The 23,325-nt window shown below is 35.6% G+C and overlaps 1 protein-coding gene across 4 annotated transcripts in view; it reads right to left on the bottom strand.

The window, feature by feature from the left end:
• Window positions 1–6,982: 6,982 nt before the first annotated feature.
• Window positions 6,983–23,325, bottom strand: part of Pgant9 (polypeptide N-acetylgalactosaminyltransferase 9) — a 498,492-nt gene continuing 482,149 nt past the window's right edge. For 3 of the 4 annotated variants that reach the window (XM_076428489.1, XM_076428491.1, XM_076428490.1), the window contains 2 exons: window positions 13,436–13,564; window positions 6,983–10,881 (listed from right to left, as the gene is read on the bottom strand). In XM_076428489.1, the coding sequence (XP_076284604.1) occupies window positions 10,741–10,881; window positions 13,436–13,564 (270 nt within the window). In that variant the 3' untranslated portion in view covers window positions 6,983–10,740. Of the gene's footprint in view, window positions 10,882–13,435; window positions 13,565–21,996; window positions 22,102–23,325 lie in introns of all 4 variants that reach the window. The other variant, XM_076428492.1, reaches the window with a different exon arrangement.

Genomic DNA, 23,325 nt, shown 5'->3' with positions numbered 1-23,325 from the left:
GGAAGCATCTTTATATAATTTCAATAATTAAAAAATAAACAATGTGAGAGCGGTCATTTGACCGGTCGTGGTACGGTTAGTGTTAAAAGTTAACTATTTACCAGATATCCTTGACGAAAGCTGAGATCTGTGATTTCCGAATGGGGTTGAGAATATCGAGGGGTGATGAGGGGTTGGATGACCCGTTTGATCCCTTTTTGGGGAACTGGTTGATGCATTTGTAAATGTTAAAGAGTCTCCTTGATAAAAATTGGAATAGGTGATTTTTATGGTTTGGAGAGGTGGAGACAGGATTTATGGAAAAATAAAAGGGTGAAATAGGATTTTAAAAAATAGGAGGAGCTATTAATGGATTTTTGAAGGTTACCTAGTTACGGTGGCGTAACTTGAGATCGCTGGTTTCCTAGAATGTACGAGAATTGAAGAGGGTTGGAGAGGGATGGAGAGGGCGGGGATGGGTTGAAGAGGATGGAGTACCTGTTTGATCCGTAGTCTGTTTTGGAGGACCTTTCTATGGATCTTTATGTTAGTTGGTCACCGTGTACGTGATAGAAACTGGGACGGATTTTTAGGGGTTGAGGAGATAGAGAGGAAGGGAGGAGAGTATAAGAAGGAAGAAGGTCTTGTAGAATCTGAAGGACCTCTTCTTTTCGCATTGGTTGATTTTTGAAGGTCAAGTACCCTTGACGCCACCTACGATTGGCGATTTGGAGGGGTTGAAAGGGGTGACAGGTGGTTTGATGGACGTAGGAAGGGGTAGAAAAGGATCGAAGATGGTGGAAAGGGGTTGGAGGGGTCAACTCCAAACTGTGGACACCAAAGCACAGATCTAGAATCTTTCAATCACTTTGATAATTCTAGAGAGAACAGATATGTTCCTTATACATATATTTTTGTAAAAACAGTATTTAGAATGTTTGTAGAACAGTAATTAAAATGTATCTTCAACATTTTTATTCAAGAAGTTTAATAGAATTATATTCTTTAGTGTTTATATTTAATACAGTGATTGAGGAACGAAACTTGACGTAATATTCTGAAAATATTCTGTGGAAGTTTCAAATATCGATTTTATCCTAACTTTCTGTAACTTCATTATTGGTCCATTATCGATCAAACAATCTCGTTATATATTCATAACGCCTGAAACTTTCCCTGTGTACATACAAAAATCGATTTTCGCAAGCTCGTGTTAATATACTTTATAAACAGCCAATAAATTTTAACAACCTCCCGTATATAAAATTAAGTACTTGTATTTACAAAAATACTATGAGAAAACGAAATTTCTGGCTTTAAATTCGATAAAATTTTAAAATAACTCGAACTACAACACCAAATGGAATAATCCAATATCCAATAGTACAAGGTAACTACGATGTAGTAGATTTTAACCAAAATACCGTCGGAATTCATAAATCTGTTGACACTTTGTCGAATAACGACTATTTCTATAAAATTAATCTTGCAATTATGCAAGTATCTTAAGCTCCACACAGTTTTTCACATCGAGTTACAACTTGGGCAACGAAAGTGAAGGTAACGTGAACTCCACCGTGACGAATCCGGGTCAAGCTCAAAATCTGGCTCTGTGGACCACAACCATTCATGACTGTAGGGGGAGTCTCGTCTCCCTCCATTGCAGACCGTCTTCCTCTACTAATCAATAACATTCGGCCCTGCAACAAGTTGCTACCCGGCTGGAAGTTGAGGGAAATGGCGCAAGCATTTTGATCGAATAAAAATTTTCCTCTTCCCAGAGCCAGCACCAGTGACCCAATTATTAATACCCCAAATATATCGATGTTTATAAGCCCCTTTATTAATGAAGGGAAAAATTAGAACGCCAAGGTTTTTTTCGTACAAACGTTATTCTTAGAACAGTACATATTATGAGACAGACTTCATTTATACAATTCACGATGATTCTTTGATTCTGTTTAAATTATTCGACGAAAGTCTATCTGAAATATTCACATGATGATGATTCTTTGATTCTGATTTTGTTTAAATTAATCGACGAAAGCTTAACTGATATATTCACAATCTATTGAAAGGTGAACTCGATTTTTTTCAGTTTTAGAAGACTTAGAAGACTGTTCTTTAATTTTAATGTACTGCTGAATATTTATACATACATTCTTCCTCATTTATTATTATTTTCATTAGAATGATCGTGCTCAATGTAATTAAATATTAATTTTTTAATAATTCTCTAAATTCTCAATGTTATCAATGAATTTATATTTTTATTGTATAAGTACACAGATGTATATTAACATTTACCTTCAACATGAATTTTAAAAGGTGATTCAATATTTAATTCTTTCTGTTAGTTTTGATCTAATCGAAGGAGCGAAATCAATGAGATTATTTAAAAAATTAGTAAGATATAACAAGAAGAAAGAAACGTTTGAGTTTTTATTGTAATCTATTAAATCCTTGACATATGAATTAAATAAAATTCGATAAGGCCAAAGGTGCCATTTACTATTGCAATTATTATTTGTTTGAATAAATTCTGGCATAAATTCATAACAGCTCTTGGAGTAATAATAGACGTTGGTAAAATTTGCTGTTAACAATATTTTTCTTCAATGTGAAAAATTGAGTAAGCAACACATGATGTCTTTTCATGCCAAAGAGTTAATCACACACAGGAAAACAAATTCCACTTATTGTACTTACTACATTTTTAACAATATTCCGTATTTAACAGTTCATAATGTTTACTATCGTATATACTTATCGAATTACACTATAGACCCTACTGTTTGTTATTCATAACACTACGAGTTCTTCTTAGTTTTGTTACAATTAGTTCCTCGAAATCGTACTTGTAAAATAAAATTCTGGAAATGTGGTATGATGATTCTTTCAAAGTGCCAGGCAATTTGCACCAACGGGACACGTGTGTAGGATTTTTCCGAGAAATTCCGTAGAAAAGACGTGTCCTCGGCGACGGTATTCCCTAGGCGAGGAACGTTTCAACGTCGAAGAACGCGTGCGCGAGAATAACGAACGATTTCGTTTTGGTTTCCGTAGCAGCCCCTCGATAATTGGCAAACGGCTCGATAGACACACGCAGCACTTCGAAATATTCCTTAAAACGTCTCGACAAATTTTTTCCAAGTAAAATTCACTATCCTCGTAAAATCTTAACCCACTGATTTTGCATAGTTCACACTCCCCTCGCGCGGTGGAATAATTAACGATTAATTGAAAGTCAAAATCGAGCCGGTGATTGCATATTGATTGTACTGGTTTAGCGATTCAGCAAGAATTTGCGGGAGTAGAGCGACGCGCCGAAGTGGGAACGGAAATTTATGGCCAGACCGAAATAGTTCAAGGTTGATCCGAACTATGTCATGACCGACTTTCATGGGGAACTCTCGATTCAATAACTGTGTTTAATTATGCATATCGGGCGCATTAAAGGGAACCATGGCGTTTGAGCTAATTGCAATTGGGCGCGAACGAAAACAAGGGTGAGAAATTGTTTTCATAAAGAATGACGCGATCGGGATACATCGATTAATAAATATAAAAGTTTAACGATTTTCTCAATGTAAATGATTTAGTGAATTGATTAATGTTTTGTGTTGATTCAATGGTTCAAGTGAAAGAGAATTTACAGGGCCCTCTTTGCTAAAATTTGGATGGTATAAAAAAAATTGATTTGGAATTTATAGAACACTGCTGGAATTTTAGAGTAGAAGCAATTTCAAAATACATATATTTTAAGTTTTCATTTATAGGAATTATAAATAGAAATTGTTTGAACTAGGAGAATGTTTTATTAATTTAATGGTTTAAAAGTGCTAGAATCTTGCAATGGAACAAATAGAGAATTGATAAAACGTTCTACTAAAATTTGGAACGAGAACAAAATTCTGATATATTTTGTTTCATGCACAAGAATTATAAGAACAAGAATATTGAATGGAAAACGAGCTTGCTTTTAATAACGTGTTATTAAAAATTGAATTTATGAGCTATAAACAAAGAGCTGAAATAGTGAGATAAATTCTCATAAGAAGTTATACACTCGGGAAGTTTTTAATATATTTAACAAATATAACTTGTAATATTTATTTACATTTACCTATGCATAGTTAATAGTACATTCTCGATGAAAATTAAAAGAAAGAAGTTAACTTGAACACCTTACTTGAAGTAAATTAATTAATCTACTCAAAGAGTTGACTGAGACTTTCTTTTCAATTTAACCCTTGTGCAACGTTCCAGTACAGATTTATTAAACTCATTTGAACATTGAAACACACAATGTATACATTCTCAAAACGATAAGCTTCTAATTTTAACATTACTTGCCCATTGCACGAAATTAAATTGTATCGAAATAGAGAATAGTGATTTTCGAAATTATTCATTTATTTTGAAACAAATCCACCTTCGTCCTACCGGTGAAATCCAGGAATTGGAGAAAGAATTGAATGGTGAGAAGAACATCTCCACCAGTAACATAAAACAACATCGATTTATTTCAACACAAATACTTGCACGTTACGATAGAGGTTCGTAGTAATGATAATAGTGATAATAATATTCATATATACAGGAAATAAGGCACGTTCGATATTACATTAATTAACGTGCGACCAGCGTCGCTCGGCTGTCTGTTATATCTCTTATCATCATCATTGTATCTCCACCTCTCACGATATGCAACATCCTTACCAAATGTAGAAAATGTCTTATATTATATATATAATATTTATAATATATTTATATATCTATCTGTATAAACGTTCTCGTTGAATTCCATTCGTCCGTTCATCGATATTTCGAAGAAAAGAATCTTACACCACCTTAAAATCTACAATGTATGCTCTCCCATTCCGCTTAATTACTCGTGATGATAATCGCGACCATAATTGGTCGCCCGTGTCATAATCTCCCTTCAAGTTTCGGGAAAAATGTTCACGGTTTTGTTCTCGCTGAACGCGTGCCAGGAATCGCGAAAATTTTTTATTAAGAACAAATCAGAACAAATAACGTCGCGATCAAAGCAATTTGCTTTTCAAGGTCATTCCTCCCACCGCATCATCTCGCTACTCCCACCATTCGACTATTTTCGTGAAAACATATCGAGTGAACGATTTATGCTCTCTAAATTAATTATTACATCCTATAATTTTTCTAGTTGCATTTTCTAGCAGAGAATCATCAAATTTTCTAAATCAATTGTTTACTATCCACGCGTGGTTCTTGAAAAAGTTTTAATGTAAATATATGAATAGTATTAAAACTTTTCTACATTTTGACAATCGAAAAATGTGCTTCGGAGAGTTGATGTAGGTGTGGAGGGTAATAATTTCTCTGTTATAAATCGCATAATCTCTCGGGCGTAGGTGTAATGGTCATATCTGATCATTGAAGTTGAAGAGTATTCTAAAAGTGTAGGCGTTAAGGGCAGTTATATCGTCCCACTCAAACTGAGAGAGAGAAGAGCACTTTGATCATTATAAACTCTCGGCGTACTTGGACCTTTCTATTCAAAAACTTTTTATTTTTTTCTGGGCTGGAAATAGAAGATTCACATAAAATCTTATTTCAAGTATCCTGTGTTGTCTTCTTCAAAACAACTTAGTGTTTGCTCTGTAGAAGATGTTCTTAAGAAAAATCACAATTGCATCACAATTTTTCAACATTTTCAAAATCATCTAAAAATGTGCATTGTTGATTTAGTGATTTTTCTACAAGTACACAACAAATTCAAATACAATCTTTCTACTACTACCACAAATCACAAATTAGAATCAACGTGCTCTCCGTCTATTCTATCCGTTAACAATTCCTCGAGTCCTACTGGCAGAAAATATGTACAATGATCGATTCTAAAATTAGGGGTGCGGGTGGATTGACCTGGAACAGCAAAATCAATTTGCTTCAACTGATAAAACTTTATCGCGACATTTCATCGAATCTTATTTTTCATGGAGCATTTCATCCGTGCACTCGTCAATGCATCGCACGCTTAGGTTTCGCATGATTGGAGATAAACTCGCACAATTGTGAACCTGTCCGTTGATTGACAATAGTCGGGGACAATCAGTCGAATGTACAATATTTTCACGAAGAACTTTTTAATAAAATTAGATCGAAAATTTCAATGTTTAACAAGAATACCTGATGGTTTTTCTTTTCGATATTTTCGATTGCGATGCATGACAAATGATTCGCGGAAGAGTTCGAAAACTTTGGGACAGTATGTGTCATACACTGGCAGCGACATTCATGATTTCGTTGGCACGCACAGACGTCTGCAGATCACGTCAATGGAATCTCGGTAATCGACCCTTCGGTGTCCTTTGATATAAGGAAGCCATTTTTTGGAACTGTTGTGGCACAAGTTCAACTGATTCGTTTCTGTTGGGGTGCACATCTTTTGCTTCAGAAGTTTGTACTTTCTTCAGAGTGTAAATGTTTCGCAAATTGAGAAATTTTCATTGTAGTACTTTTTGAGACAGTTATCTGGACCTTCATTGGATTTTACAAAATGGGTACTGTAATTAGTGGACTGCAGTTCTGTATAAAAAATCACTTTTAATTGGATGAACATTTCTTCCAAGATTTTTCTGTGTTAAAAATAATTGATAAATGTTGGCGTGTTATTTTTTGAGACGAATATTTGAAGCTTTACAAAACTTCCCTAATTGCTTCAGCTATTATAATAGGTTCCTTTGGTTGAATTATACTGAATAATCTCACCCATTCTTTCAATGAATCCACGTTGAAACGACGAGTAAAATGTCGATAGTGCAACTGTCTCCTCAGTACAACGACCCTAAATGGTCAATTGATTTTTTCTATTCATAGAGTTCCATGCTTAAAGTATTTATAAAATTACTATGTCGAACATGCGAGTAAAACTTGATTAGGACTGATATTATGCATTCCTGATATTAATTACATCGTGTCTGTAAAATAGTCTGATCAAACATCATTTTCTTTATTATTTAACAAAATCTTTCAAAGAGGCATTGGTGTATATGTTAATCTCCATTTCTATAAATGAGTAAATGTATGAACATTCGTGGTCTATATTATGCTATAAATATACAAGGCAATTAATGATTCTTATTTCACAAATACAATTCTTATCACATCCCATTTTGTTAATCAAAATTCAATAAAGGCTTCAACTTGCTCAATATAATTCGTTCATTATTGTTGTCATTTTATATACACTCTCGACTTCTTTATTTCACTTTTCTACTTTTTCTTAGATCAAACATGATCTTTTGTGTGACTTTGCTTTTGAAATCCTGCTTTTAAAAGAGGAACTGTTTTTTTTAAAGAAAGTTGCTTCTCAGATTTTCATAAAACTTGTACGCAATATAAATTTCGAGACCGTGAACTGTACGTAATTTTTTAATGAGCATCGTTCATATTCAAAGGGTGAACGCAACCCTCAAAATTGGGGTTGTCAAATGTACTTCTGGAATTTTTAATACTGCATTGGCCTATGCACTCAAATTTTTAAAAAAGTCCTTTATTTCAAACACATTAAAAAATATGATTGTGTAGTTACGAATATAAAAGTTGAGTTGTACTGCTAAAAATACTTGTGGGATTTTTAATACTGCATAGGCCTACGCACAAAAATTTTGAAAAAAATTCTTCGTCTAAAGCACCCAATAAAAACTATGATTTCCTTCTCATAAATTGTGCTCACCATGAAAAGTACGTCTAACACTTCTCCAAGTTTTACAAAAATCGATAATCTGAAGCTACTCGTTCGAGGAACAATAGTTCGCTTGAAAACAATGGTGGACACCGAAGGGCCGCACGGATCGTCCTCGAGGAACTCGTGGCTCAAGATCACGCACTCTGCTAATTATTTATTCTCGCACATACACTCGTAATTATACACTCGGAAAATTTACGTTAGGCGGTATCTAAACTGGCATCGAGATACTTTACACGAATGTACAAAAGTCTTCCTGGACAGTATATCGGAATGTATACCGTCGCCCGTCCGCTCTCCTTGTCCCTACACGCTACAGGTGATCTAAATTACTTCGGAAAAAGGGTTCTTATCGTCGCACACGAACTCGGAATCATAGTCAACTTCGTTATCAACCACACTGGAATGTACGATATTGCCGTGAGCGCTGTGAGCACGACAGAGAGACAAGGGATGATCGACGAATCATCGATTGGCTGATCCATACTAGTCGTTCGGGTTTTGATTCGCACACTTCCGAAAGCTTTCTACAATCTTACTAACTTTACCTCGGAAAACTAAGAATTCATATTTATGATTTTTTACGGAAATCAAGTCGCAAATCTAAGACGATTTCAACCCCTCCAGAATTATTATACATTCCGATGCATTAATTTAAAGTCCTTCAACTTATTTTTATAATGTAAAATAGAGAAATAATGAGTCACATTAATGTACATTAATTTGTATATACAGTAGAAAGAATTATATTTGTTTTGTTAACTTCATGGAATTATATAAAATTCAGATCTGAAGGGGCTAATATCAATCTTGAAGTACAAATAATTTTTTTAAATATTCTACGTAAGATAAGTAGATTATTTTTATTTTTGTGGCTAGTTTGAAAGCTTCCCTTTCACTGTTGTCAAGTTCGATTTCAAAAGGCTTTAAATGGATCAAGGCGATGTGGAGACATCGGTTAAAATACAAGCTTGTAAAATGTTGTAAATAGTAAATACTTGTCTTTTAAATTCTGAAATCTTCGAGGTTCGATTAAACTATAGGCGAACGTAATCAACTTCAAGACTAACGTTGAATACCGATATGCAGGAATGTAAAGCATAGAATTCTCAGATTCGACGTGTTAAAATTCTTAAATTCGATGTGATATGTTCACGAAAGTTCATTAAGTTTTAATTCTTAATGTTAATATGTATCTTGAAGCGGTAGTTCGGATAAAAATGAATTTATCAAACCGTCCAATTGGACGTTTTCTGAATAGCTGAATTCTTAACGTTCATTTGATATGTAGGTAGACATAATCAATTTCATAACTCCAACACTAAAGATTATCAATTAAAACCAACATAATTTTCCTATTTCATTTACTTCTAAAACAATTGTCCCTCGGACCTTAAAATTATTAAACGAGTAATTTCAAAGAAATCAAATGTTCTGTAACATTTAACTAATTTTGGAAAGTCTCGTGATATCCATAGGTGCGTTTCCACTGGAATTTGATTCGTAGCAAAAATTTGTAAAATCGAGTTTCAATTTTCCCACCGTTGGCCAGTCAACGATTCGTCGTACTACGATGCAATCGAAACACGTCGTGATCTCTGTGATGGCACTCGCCATAAGCGGTTTGCGCGAACTGTTCGATCCCCGTTAAAAAGTCTATGATCGAACGAAAGCGACGATCGAGGCTCCCTTCAGGAGATCAATGCGATCGCGTTCGTTCGGCCATTTTGGAAAGAAATCTAAGCAACGCATACTCTCGACACGCGTTTCGCTGCCACTGATGCATTGTCAACCTAATTATTGTCTTAACCTACAGAACCAGCCGTTAAAACCTCGTTTCCATTCGTATGTGGCTCGCGAAGATTCCTTCCCATAGCCATTACCGATCAAAATTTCGTAAACGTAACATACTTTACAACTATTCGAGTTAGTATACTACAGAAAAACATATCCAACTTCTTCGAGTCTCGTGAAACACGTTAACATATCCAATGAACGAACCCAGATCTCGTTAACAACGAACAAAATTAAACGAACAACATACAATTATTTAAACGTAATATTAGGTTGTTGCATTTGAAGTGTATCTTGTAATACTTTCATGGACGCGAGTGATCAGTCATTATTATTCAATTTGAAATGGATCAGAGTTGAAAGAAATTGTTTTATCGGAATTTTATGACAACAAACGCTAGTATTGAGGAAAAAATAATTTGCAACAATCGACGCTGAATTATTTACAAACCTATAACAGTTAAAGAAAATTCGTTCTAATGATTGTTAACAGGACAAAGTTTTAACAAGAACTCGAGATCGATCAAGATCGAGGACTGTCCAAGTGAGAATATAACTAAATCTATTTAGACATTGCAAATAAAAATTCTAAATTACGATACCCGGTAGTTCACCTTTCGATTTAATGAAAAATTCGCTAGAATCTCTTCGGATATGGGGGAACAGATCAGAAGAAATGATCCATCTGCAACAAGCTAATACTAAATCTCGGGAACCAACTATTCTGCGAGAACTATTCAATTCTTCAATGCCAGCGAAAGCGTAGCTCGAACACAGACCAGCTCGATCGCTCTCGAAACGGTTATCCCGCCTCTTATTGTACATCAGTTACAATTTCGACCGAAGGCAATGTCCCTATTCGGTCTTTCTTAAGTCGATAAATCTATTGCACTTCGTCTGTTCGAATATCCTATAGAAGTTACGGTCCGACGATCGGCGATTGGATCGTGTCTTCCTCTTCTGTCTTCGCGCTCGAAGCCTCGTCCTTGGAGGGATCCTGATTTCTCTCGAAGGAGACGAGCTTCTCGATGAGACTCGCGACCTTTCCGTCCTCGCAGTCGAGCTTGAGCGTCCAGTCGATGAACGATCGAGGCACCACGGCCCCGAGACCACGGGATCTATCTACCAAAACGAGTCTTAGCGACGGAGTACCGTTGATCGGACATCCAGCTGCCGGAACGATCGAACTTCCGGCCAGTGTTCCTCGACTGGCGACGTGAAAAGGCGCGATATCACAGCTTCGTGGCGTCATAGTTCTCGAAGTTCCACCTCTGCCTCGCGGCCGACGGCGAACACTCCTCCATTATCAGACGCTGCTTGCTCTCCGTGATCGCTAGACACTTGTCGCTGCTCCCGTGTCTGATCTGCTTCGCCTGCGAATAAACGTGATCGTTAATATCAGGTTTTCATGATGATTGCTGACTTGTCACCTTTGTACTTGTCACGCATGCGATACTTTTAACGAGCCAGTTAGTTCGCCTGTTATCGATAGACTATGGATTTTCTGTATTTATGGCAGACGTGAGTAGATCAATATTCAAAATAGTAAGCACTTTAAAATAAATAACAAAATGTGTCATTTTCAATATTTTTAACCGACTTTGAAAAAGGAGGAGGTTACTCAATTCGATCTGTATGTGCCTTTTTTCGCTTTTTTTTTTCTATGTATGTTCATCGATTACGCAGAGATGGATGGACCAATCGGAACGACACCTTTTGCATCTTGTAGAGTATGTTCCCGGGACGGTCCCGTGCAAAAAATTGTACATTTTTTTATTAATTACGATTTTATTTGCGAAAATGTAGGGTGGTGATACCGTTGTGAATTCCGCTGAATGTTAGATATTAGGAACAGTAACGACGCGACGTCGTTACCGTTATCGATTGCGGCTTTCAGATATTTATAAATTACGATTTGGAATGTGACGGCTGACAGAGATAAAAAGTGTGAAAAAAGTGTGAAATAAAAAAAATTTTATAAAAAAATTAAACCGACTTCGAAAAAACGCACTAAAAAGTATAAAATAATGTCCATTTAATTTATGTGAATACACACGAACTTAAATACAATACAATCTTTTCGGAAGCGGCGCAAAATTGAAAATTTTCGATACTGGAAATTACGAAATCAGCAACATCTGTCATTTGGAAAATTTTTAATTTTTGCGCCGCCTCTCCGAAAAGATTGTATTGTATTTAAGTTCGTGTGTGTTCACATAAATTAAATGGAAATTATTTTATACTTTTTAGTGCGTTCTTTCGAAGTCGGTTTAATTTTTTTTTATAAAATTTTTTTAATATTGGACCATACGATTTGAACTTTTTTGGAGAGTTAGAACAATTCGTTTGCTACACAACGTGAACAAATTTTTACAATGTAATGTATATGTGGGTTTATATGGAAAATTTAGAAAACACGTTTCGTAGATCTGTATCAATTAACACGTTTGCTACCAGCATTTGTTTCGTTGCTTACCTTCCTCGTTCGAAAGTTTTATTAAATGCAACGTACCTAATTTTGAATTATTAAAACAGTTTAGCAGAAGAGAGTCACAGATTCTCTGAAAATTTTACATTCTACTATGACCTTAAACAACGAAGAGTGCATAAAATTAATTTGTCTGTTTTTAAGTGAACTGTCAGATTATGGATGTAACATACATATATGTGACGGTGGTAGCGAACATGTTAAACATATCCTGAAAATTTCATCAAAATCGGTCGACGTTGAAATGAGCTGCAGACGTTTAAAGATGGGAAAAATTGTAGTTTTCCACGATTTTCAGTCTTTAACTTTAACACACAAAACGTATTTTAAAAATTTTCAATATAGAACCACATAATAGCAATACATAGTAACACTAATAGCAACTTTTTAGAAAATTTCTGTTCACATCATGCAGTAAATGAATTGCTCTAACTTTTTAAAAATGTTCAAATCGTATAGTCCAATATTAAAAACGTAATTGTTTTTTGAGAGCGTCGAATATTAATGGGAGTCACTGTATATGTCTTGCAACCGATGAAGACAGTTTTCATTTTGGTTGTTTAAGGGGGTATTTACAGATGTCAATTTTAGACAATCTATCTGATAAAAAATCGTTAGGTTATTCTAGATGATGTTGTAATTGTTCATAAAAATAATTCTCCAAGAGAATTCACCAGGACAATTCACCAGGACAATTCGCCAGGGGAATTCGCCAGGGGAATTCGCCAGGGGAAGTCACTGTATATGTCTTGCAACCGAGGAAGACAGTTTTCATTTTGCACAAAAATCCACAGTCTGGTTGTTTAAGGGGGTATTTACAGCTGTCAATTTTAGACAATCTATCTGATAAAAAATCGTTCGGTTATTCTAGATGATGATGTAATTGTTCATAAAAATAATTCACCAGGAGAATTCACCAGGGGAATTCACCAGTGGAATTCGCCAGGGGAATTCGCCAGGGGAATTCGCCAGGGGAAGTCACTGTATATGTCTTGCAACCGAGGAAGACAGTTTTCATTTTGCACAAAAATCCACAGTCTGGTTGTTTAAGGGGGTATTTACAGCTGTCAATTTTAGACAATCTATCTGATAAAAAATCGTTCGGTTATTCTAGATGATGATGTAATTGTTCATAAAAATAATTCACCAGGGGAATTCGCCAGGGGAACTCGCCAGGGGAATTCACCAGGGGAATTCACCAAGAGAATAATACACGATCAAAATAATTCTTTCCAAAATGGACCGTCCACGACATTAAAAACAGAGATAAACGAACGTTCATCAAAAGTGACATCCTCTCGCACGAAGCAGCGTATGAAACGAAAAGCATGTGAATATCCGCGAGCCTGGCGATAAGCTAGGAGTAAAATTAAAGTAATTAGGTCAGTGCTGTATAATCGTTGACAGCGACGCTTCACGTAAACTTGATGATAGCGTACCAGAGGATTATATATCCATTGTTGATTCCCCTTGCTGCCGTGACAAGGATAGAGGATGACATCAGTGCCGCTGTAATCCAGGCACGACTCGTCTCGACGGATCTCGCCGGTCTTGCTCAACATCCAGTACTGTGACAAACGATCAAGATTAATGGCTGCGGATTTTGACCTCTAGCGTTTGCCTATGACCGATGGTTCCGACAGTCGTGTACAGATGCGCGGCAACCAAAGAATTTCGGGAACGTAGACACACGCCGGATGCATGGAATCGTTTTGCTGCGAAATTTGTTGGAAATATTGCGCTATCAAGTTTTTCTGGAATCTCGGACGTTGACGGATACACCATTCGAGACTCCCGAGAACACTTGTATACCTCTCCTTCATCTCCAAACGTGATAACGTCGTTTCGAAGTAATTTCAGAAAATATAAAGGAGTCGAGCAAACTGAAGTTTTCCACGCGAAATTCTTATGAAATATTTTTATTTGTCAAGATGTATGTAGAAGGTGTTCATTTTATTATTAGCCTGCGGATCTTTATGCAAAAATAGAAATGATTGCGTTGTTTGCAAGACACAGGTGCCAAATAAAAATTTTTTTCATCGTTTAATTATCTTATTAAACTGAGACTAATTCACTGACGTATTTAAATCTTTTTTATATGACCACTGCTTTAAATTGTGCGCCGCCATTTTTATCATAAATGCATACAATCCGCAGTCTAATTATTACATACATCGAATGACCAATAATTATAAAACTTTTTTTAATGAATGTCTGGAGTAGTAACCCCTTTACATACAAATTGTGAAAAGGTTTAGAACATTTTAAAAATTATTTTGGAAGTTCGAGTTCGGGTTTATGAATCATGTAAATTTAGAAGAGCATTTAAGCTTACATTTGCAGCGTGTTGCGGAGACGACGACTTTCTTTTTCAGTTTTATCCTCCATTAAACGTTGTTCGACTTTGTCGTGCGAATTAAGTGAGGCTTCATCGTCGTAATTACTAAGACAATCTACTGCATTCAAGTTTGCTGGTAATGGGTAGTTAATACTTGAGACATTTATGGGCCTCATAAAAGAAGTTGCAGCGCGTGGGTCGAGAAAAATTTGTCGCCGCCCTTTTAAACTATTCAAGCCTTCCTTTTACTTCGGCAACTTCCCCCGGCGCGAGCGAAATTATGAAACTTCGCGGGAGTGAAGTAAAAAACGGTAATTGTCAGCGGAAAAAATTTCTCTTCTTATGAATTGACATTTTGTGTCTAACGGATGCACATGAAACTCGCGGAGCCGAGAGTCAAGGTGAAGGGAATTGGAGACGTAGAAAGACACTTCGATAATTCCGGAAAAATTCTCGCAAGTCGGGGAATTCTTAATTTCTTTTCGCTGAAGAACTTTGTTTTTAGTCGAGAGGTGATATTTCCAAAGATATAGATTCAATTTTGCACAGAATATTAATAAGTAACATTTATGAAAATAACTTTTAAATTTTAAGTTTACTCTACTAATTCAAAATGAAGATTGATCGTTATCTTAAATTTTTCTACCTGTACACAGGCATTTAAAATGCTTTAGATTTATTATTTAATTTCTACTTTGAAATAATTTATGAGGTACGGACTAAATGTTTAACGATTCAGCTTATAAACAGAATTGTTCACATTCCTTAATGTGTATATTACAAAAGCTCGATTTACGAAGTGTTACACATGTGTACTCACATTTCGCTCAGCACAATATTTCCAAAAAATCAGCACAAATCTGCTTAAAAATAAAGAAATTCATATCTGAAATGGTATTGTGTACACAATTTAAAATGATTTAATGTACTTCACACTGTCGGAACGATCTGTATACGTACCACACACCGCACACCATGCAATGATAAAGTTGAAAGTAGCAGGATTAAAGTGAAGAAAAGCAAGGATTAATAATGGAAGTATTGTTACACGGTTTACTGATTTGCAAGGGAAGAAGAATAGCTTAAAAAGAACATCAGGTCAGGTCATCAAAAAGCAATTTACAGCATCTTCAATGTAGCAAGGCCGTTTTTATAACTCCGTAATAATTTTCTGCCGGTTTATTCGTAACCATACAATTTCCCTATACCGTAGAATCACACAGAACACAAGAAACTGTAAAAATAAAAAGCAAAGTAGAAAAATATGGTACATTTTGTCTTCTAGTTTCACGAAGACGAAAGGAAAAATGATTCAAAGTTTAAATCGTACATTGAAATCGAATAAAAATCGTTGTTATTTAGAACAGAAATTATAGTAACACTGTACACGTGTTTAATCGATCAGCACCGTTTATTCGTGACATAATCGCAGGGAGTATAGCGACAAAATGAAATTCCTTCGAGGAAAGACTGTCGATTTGTCAGCTAACTGTCGCATTACCTGGCTTCTAATTATCGATAATTGCCTACTATTAATCTCATCGTGCGGAAATGTAATCGCTCGATCTAATTGCAATCTGTCCACTAGCTGTCAGAATCATGTTCTCGCTGTCAGTTCGTGCATTAACTCGGCTAGCATCGACTGGTTTTCAAAACATTGTCATCGAATGATTACTCATTCCTCATCTGCACGGTGTTATTTGATAAATTACAGTTGACTATGAACTTCCATTTAAAAAAAACGTGTAATGTCAAAAGCAACCGGGAACACCATAAAACTTCTCACGCAGCTGGTTCATGAATTATGCTGTCGTCGCATAAAAAATTCAACGACAGGAAACTTTCTATGAGGTGTCAAGATAGTTTCTCTACTTATAGGGGGACACTCGGTATCATTAAAGATTTATTAAAAGGCTGATGAAACGTCTTCTGTAGTTACGAATATGGTGTTATTGATTATATATTAGTTTTTAGTAATGCACGTTTTTAATCCAAGTTTTTACTGGTAATAAAAAGTTTCGTCCTAAATGCATTTCGTAAATCTAGTTCAATGAGATAACGTTGAATAATTACTAATCCCACAAGAAACATGAACATTCTTACTCAATATAAAATAATAAATAATGTATATATCCTTGTATTGTGCAAATTTAATTTAACGTGTAAGGGGGAATGCACGAAAAATAAACATTGATTAACATAGAATCAGACCATAATGCTAAAATTACTGAAATTTATCAAGCATTGTCAGCTCCACGTGGCAAAATAATAGCTTATTAATTATATTCATCCATTGAAAAAGGAATTAAATAAAAGCATATTAGCACGCAACAGCGTTCGGAGTTCGATAGCCTAACTCCATCGCGGCACGTAGCCCACAATCAGCGGAACGTAGCTAAAAGGGTTGCCCTAAGCCAATAAGACAAGTATTCCGTTCAGGTAGAATGTTAACAATTCCCAGCGGTATTCCCCCAATCATTCGAACACGTCGAAGTCATCAATAAACAGAAGTGGTCGCGACTCAATTAGAGGCAGCCCAGTCAAGCCGGGTAACGCTTAATTACCGTGAAACCGCGGTTTAATTGCTGGGGCAAATAGCTAAATTAAAGCGGCGCTTTACGAGACCGGCCGAGCGCCGACTGATTGTGTTTTTGGTTGTAACTGGTTGTCACGGTTGTTAAACCACGCCGTGTTGCCAGAGCTTTTGTGCGAAACGACGGCCGGGATTTCGCTGTCGTTGACGTTGCCGTTGCCGTCGGCTGTTGTCTGCGTCCGTTTAACGACGAGACGGGCGTCTGACACGGTTTCATGCACCTGACGAACTCTTTCACCGTTTTTCCCTGCTATCAACCGACTTTTACAGGGCCGACAGTTGAAGTTGCATTTTAAAAACCACCCCTGACTCGTAATCGTGTATTATTGAATGAAATGCGTCATTTTAGTTACACTAGTTTACACATTTTTTGGAGAATATTGCATTTCTTTTATCAATGGATCCCTAACATCACATTCCTCAAGCATTCGAGTGTTTAATTATCAATGAAAATACCGAAAATCTATTCGTTGAAACTGTACACAATTTTTTTATAGTATTCGCGTGCATAAATAAATTTCTGGGCTGTATTTACGATTTACGACGATCAAAATAGGTTCCTTTTTGGCTAAAATGATGATTGTCATAAGGATTATTGGCGACTCGAAAAAGAATTTTTTTACCATTTCAATGTCAGTCCCTATATTACCGACAAAATCTTTTTATTGTTTTAATGTCATTCTCTACCTTACTGACAATGTCGTAGGCGCGATTGTAATCTGCGACGAGATATGGTGCGGTACGAGGTCAACAAAGCTGGTAATGATCCATTTTTGCAATTAGTTGAAACATCAAATATGTATAGTCTGGAGATTAATATGAAATGTTTCCAAAATTCCAATTGTTAGACCAATTAATTGAATATCTACAATGGGAAGATTATGCGATCAGAAGAAGTTTGGTTTATGTGGCGGGGGGTGGAGAGGCATACGAAAATCCTGGAGTATAGTGTCGGTAAGGTAGAGAGTCGCTAAGTCGCCAAAAATCCTTCTGACAATCATCATTTTAGTCAAAGAACAACCCATTTCCAAAATTTCATCCAAATCTGAGCGTGAACGTAATCGGAAACTTCGCCCAATTTCTGTAATAATTTTCCTTAGGAGTTTAATTCGAATTTCATTTTAATCCTTCTCATAAGGGTTAATAATCAATTACATATTTTATTTGATTAATTTTGAATGAAAATTTTGGTAATATCAATTTTTGTCAACACGATTATAATATACCAGTCTTATATAAAAGGAAAACACCCCCGCAATGAGGGTGGAATTGATAAAGTTCGCCACGCTCAGGAAAGTAAATAGTGGCGCCATCTACCATAGAGGAAGGATAGCGTGTTCGAAAGGTAAAACGGAATACTCGCAAGCAATTGTAGTACTGATAACCCCAAATGATTCTTGCCGGATGGACCGTGCGTCGTCATGTTACCAGCGGCAAGAATTACTTGTGGAGACTTCAATGCTTGATAAACAAGTGTTATCGATCCTCCCTTACAAGTTACGTACGATTGACTCGTGCCAATTCGATCGTGTAACATCGTTTTACAAGCAGTGAGATATAAAGAGTGTTTACACAGTTCTTAATCAGGACTACCCTTTTAAAAAACTATGAAACTATTTACATTAAACTACCGTTACTTTAAGAGATATTTTAACTTCAATATAGAGTAAATTAAAAAGGCACGCCATTTTTATTACGACTACCACCTTGTGTTTTTGGTATTATTACCTCAGTATTTATACATAGTGAATAAATAAAATTTACAATCTTTCACGATCTCTGATAATAGAAGTACTAAAGCCATCACCATAAAACAATTATTTCATCTCCAAATATTTAGACTTAATTATAATGAATTAATCTATATATTGAACGTTTGAATGCCAATACAATTCATGCGTAATGCTTGTCAACGTTAGCATAGCTTCAAATCGAACACTTTAGGAAGAAGAAGCTGTACAGAGATTGCTTGAAAATTCAATTTGGTTTCGAATCTTGATTTCACCATTAATCGTGATTTGCACTACACTGTTATTTCTGTTTCGTTTTAATTAACTACATTCTGAGACTATTATTAATTTTCAAGCACCGTATTCGACCAAGAAAAAGTTGCACCCTTGAAAATTCAATTTTACTACCTCTTAATTGTGCCTCTCAACCAAGACCCTCAAAGCCTCCTCGAGATCAATTACGATTCTAAGTATGTCACGCTCGTTATTTTCAATTAACAATTACCGGGGCTCGATTTACTACCGTCGAGCTTTAAATGCCGCGTTTGGTGAAAAAGAGCTCCACGGGGAACCCTTGAACGGCCGATTGAATCGCTCTACTACGGCCCTTCAACCCTCTAATAATCAATTACGATTTCAATCATGTTTTTCAATTTTTTTCACTCGGAAGCTAGGTTCGTGTAATCAATACACATGTTTATTAAAGAAAATCCTCCGAGATATAATTCTAAAAAACTACTAAACAATCTCTGTGCAAATTCCAATTTTCCTATATTCTTTTTTTGTAAAAATAAATTAAAGGGATGAATTAACTTTTGATTATAACGAAAGAAATATCCACGTGAACGAATTAATATGAAAATTTTGTTAGCAACACGTCTTAAGGGGACAATTTTTTAAACACGTCTTTTGCGAATTTTTTAATTGGCTGTCGATTCGAATCCAATTGAGAGAATTAAAAACAGACAGTGGCTAAATGTGGCATTGACCCAGACCCACGTGAACGAATTAATATGAAAATTTTGTTAGCAACACGTCTTAAGGGGACAATTTTTATTAAACACGTCTTTTGCGAATTTTTTAATTGACTGTCGATTCGAATCCAATTGAGAGAATTAAAAACAGACAGTGGCTAAATGTGGCATTGACCCAGACCCACGTGAACGAATTAATATGAAAATTTTGTTAGCGACACGTCTTAAGGGGACAATTTTTATTAAACACGTCTTTTGCGAATTTTTTAATTGACTGTCGATTCGAATCCAATTGAGAGAATCAAATACAGACAATGGCTAAGTGTGGCATTGACCCAGAACTATTTAAGAGTCATACTATTTTTCTCCTCGGGTCGTACGAGTGTTATTTAAACTATTTTTCTTGTTACCAAAATAACATCACCGAGGCGACCAAAACAAACACGACACTCTGTATAAAACGTAACTGTATATGTCGTCGAACCCCTTTAATTCCGAATGGAGAATTACGAATTTCTTTCAGTCGTACAATTACTAATTGCTAATCCGCGCTTTGTATACACGACACGGTTTACATTTCGGAGCTGCGCAGCGTTTAATCGGACGTCGAAAATTTCGCATCCGTTTCCAAACAAGCTGGTTCGCAGTGTAACGCGAGGCACTAAATTATTTCGCCGCAGTTGCCTAACCGGCATAGTCTGTGCAAACGATGAACCGGCTCTCCGCTAAGCGATCGTTTACGATAATCGTTCCGCCAGGAACAAGTATCGCCGACGTAGGAGAAAAACCGACCATTAGCTGACGACACGTTTACCCATTTAACTTGCACGCTAACTCGACCCATTTCGCTGCAATTAGTAACGTCGCTAATCTAGCGCAGCTGATCATCAATCGTCCAACCCTTCCTCTCTCTCTCGCGGCGCGATGACCCAAGTCAGGTTTCTCCTCGTCACTATCTCGTCGTCATTTCCAGTCCCGTGACACCTAGGCGTCGAATTAATCTTCTTCTCACGTGCGAATAAACATTAACCCCTTTGTTACAACGGAAGATTTAATTGACCTACTAAAAGACTTTATTATGGTCATCACACGGTCGTTTCGCTTAATCCAATTAATCGGCTGCGAATCCGCGCACGTTCGTACCGCACTCGAATTTATGCGGATCTTCGTGAAACGGAGCAATTTTCTGCGTCAATCGCGCGGAACAGAAGCTAAATATTTATTACTAGACTGCAGATCAAGCAGGAATAACATAAAAATTGATTTCATCCCTTAACGATTTAAATCTTTTACTGTTTTATATTTCACCCAACCAATTTTCTTCATAAATGCATAAAGATCAGCAGTCTATTTATTACTATTAATAAGTGTAATAGTGAAATAGTGACAAGGAGGTCCGTCTATTTGTTTGCTTATTTAAAAATTCACAAATGACGTGTTTAAGTAAACATTTACTGTATCAATTGTAAGTGATAAAGGCTGAATAGAAATTTTCTTTCGTTACTAATTGTGGTATTGAAAAGGAAGTCTTTCTTCTTGTATAAATTTCCTTTCTCGAAACGAATTTTATCACAAAGAATTTTTAAGTGCTTTCATTTCTTAAAGTGAATTCAGTGTAAAGAGAATGTGTCAAAGTGGCCCCAAGATTTTCTCTTGCGAGTTGCATCAATTTTATTTGAACCTCTGTCTGAAATATTTGAGCAATCTGTAATGAATCTAACTTACATGAACCGATTTCTAAATGTTTTGAACCAGTTTTTTGAATAAAAAAAATTCTACCCTAACCCAAATCTAAATTCAATTTATTCAAAACTGAGTTTTCGTTCAAATCGAAAGTGACTTCCATTTTACCACGTTTTTATTAGCTCGCTTTCTTGTTTGTTCGTTTGTTTGTCTGTTTGTCTGTTCGGTGGAAAATTTTGCAATTTATTTTAAACTAACTTCCTGATGAGCTAGAGACTTGAAATCGGTTACTGAAAATATTTTCCCTAATAGAGTAGTCCTGAGTAAAATATTTTTATGATGATAATTTCAGAGAGAAATTGCAGAGTCGTTTAAAAATTGTTTAATGGTGCATTAATTATCATTATTTAGTATAAATCAAATCCTAATTGAATAAAAATAGAGTTTTCGCTACGTTAAAAAATCAAAGGAGACTTTTTCTAAATATTTGTCGTAAATTAGAAATCGTGAGCCACAAGCAAGTAGAGTTTTGAATATCCCATCACCATCAAGGACCCTGATCGAACGATCGAATTCCAAAAGTAACGCCGACATTAGCTGATTAAACGCAACCACGTGCCCCTCGATAATTCGTAAAAGTTTGTCCAAGCAGTTCGTCCTATCGATTTTCGAATTGGTGTACCTGATTGCCGCCCTGGCGGTGACAGGGATATAAACCCACTGGCTGGTGTAAGTCTTCCGGTTTCCCTGGCGAGTCTATACATATGCTGCTAACGAGGTGTCTGATCTGAATCGAAATTCAAGAAAAATTTCAATTACTATCGGTCCCACGAACCGGAAAAACGTTTCGTCGATTTTGTTACAGTTCATTGAAAAAACCATAGTTCGAAAGTTCATTGGTTCCTCTCGGTATCTGCTTTCGAGAGGGTCGTTGTCCTTGCTTTTCTTTTTGACTTTCCTGATCCTAAAGCGACGGAGAAACACAAGCAAAGGATAAGCCTGGAAGTGCGTACGTGTGAACATGCATGCGTGATTCGGGATATGTTAGATCACAGACGCTTTTATGCCAAAACGAAAAGTCGACTTTACGTGTATATCGAATATGTTTTTAAATTATGCTCTTATTCTTTTATTGAGTAAATATTTTTAGATGTATTTAATAATGATTTTCTAGTTTATTTTGAATTGAGAATGCGAAATGTTTAATAGTATAAAATCTTGAAATGAGTCGACACTTATTTATATTTGAATTGCAATTTTATTATAAAAGCTGTGTGAAATTTATTCAATTGCAATTGTCATTATTGCAATGAGTAGATATTTCCATAAATTGTTGATTTTTAAGAAGCTTTTCACATCTTTATATCATTTTCAGAATTTTTTAAAAATTTCCGTTTTCTAAATAACTGGAGCTATTATTTCCTATGCAATTTGTTGTCAAATTGATCACACAGTTAAACTACGTAATTTTTCGTATTTCAAACAGTGGATATTTTTAAAAAAATATAGTGTTGCTTTTTCTGCGTATCTCTATTTCTTGGCTTTGCAGAATCGTTTTCAGAAGTTCCGAATTTTTCGGGTATATTTTTCTGTAAATAACCTGCGAGAGTTCAATTTTTTTATTTTTGATCCGAAAACTTGTTTCGTTTATATTCAACGTGAGATTTCATTTTCTATCGGTTACGAGAAATTGATTTACCGTGCTGAAACTAATACCACAAAGAAAATTTGCCATGTAGAATCGAAAGGAAGCAAACTGAATTTACAAAAAATGATGTATGAATTAAAAGGATAAAAAATATAAGTAAAAAAATATTTCTGCTGTGTCAGTATTGATCTGAACCCATATAAAAATAAAATAAAGATGTGAAATCTAACTGAAACATAAAATGTGTACGAAAAATTCAATCTTACTAAAAACTTTTTATTCAATTTATTTATTTTATGTTGCTTTTCAACATCAAAGGTAATTAGCAACACTAAAAAGTTTTATTAATTCAAATAATGTTAC

The sequence above is a fragment of the Lasioglossum baleicum genome, chromosome 8, assembly GCF_051020765.1.
Source record: "Lasioglossum baleicum chromosome 8, iyLasBale1, whole genome shotgun sequence".
NCBI lineage: Eukaryota > Metazoa > Arthropoda > Insecta > Hymenoptera > Halictidae > Lasioglossum > Lasioglossum baleicum.
The sequence above is the reverse complement of the archived record's forward strand: the minus strand, read 5'-3'. Positions and strand labels throughout refer to the sequence as shown.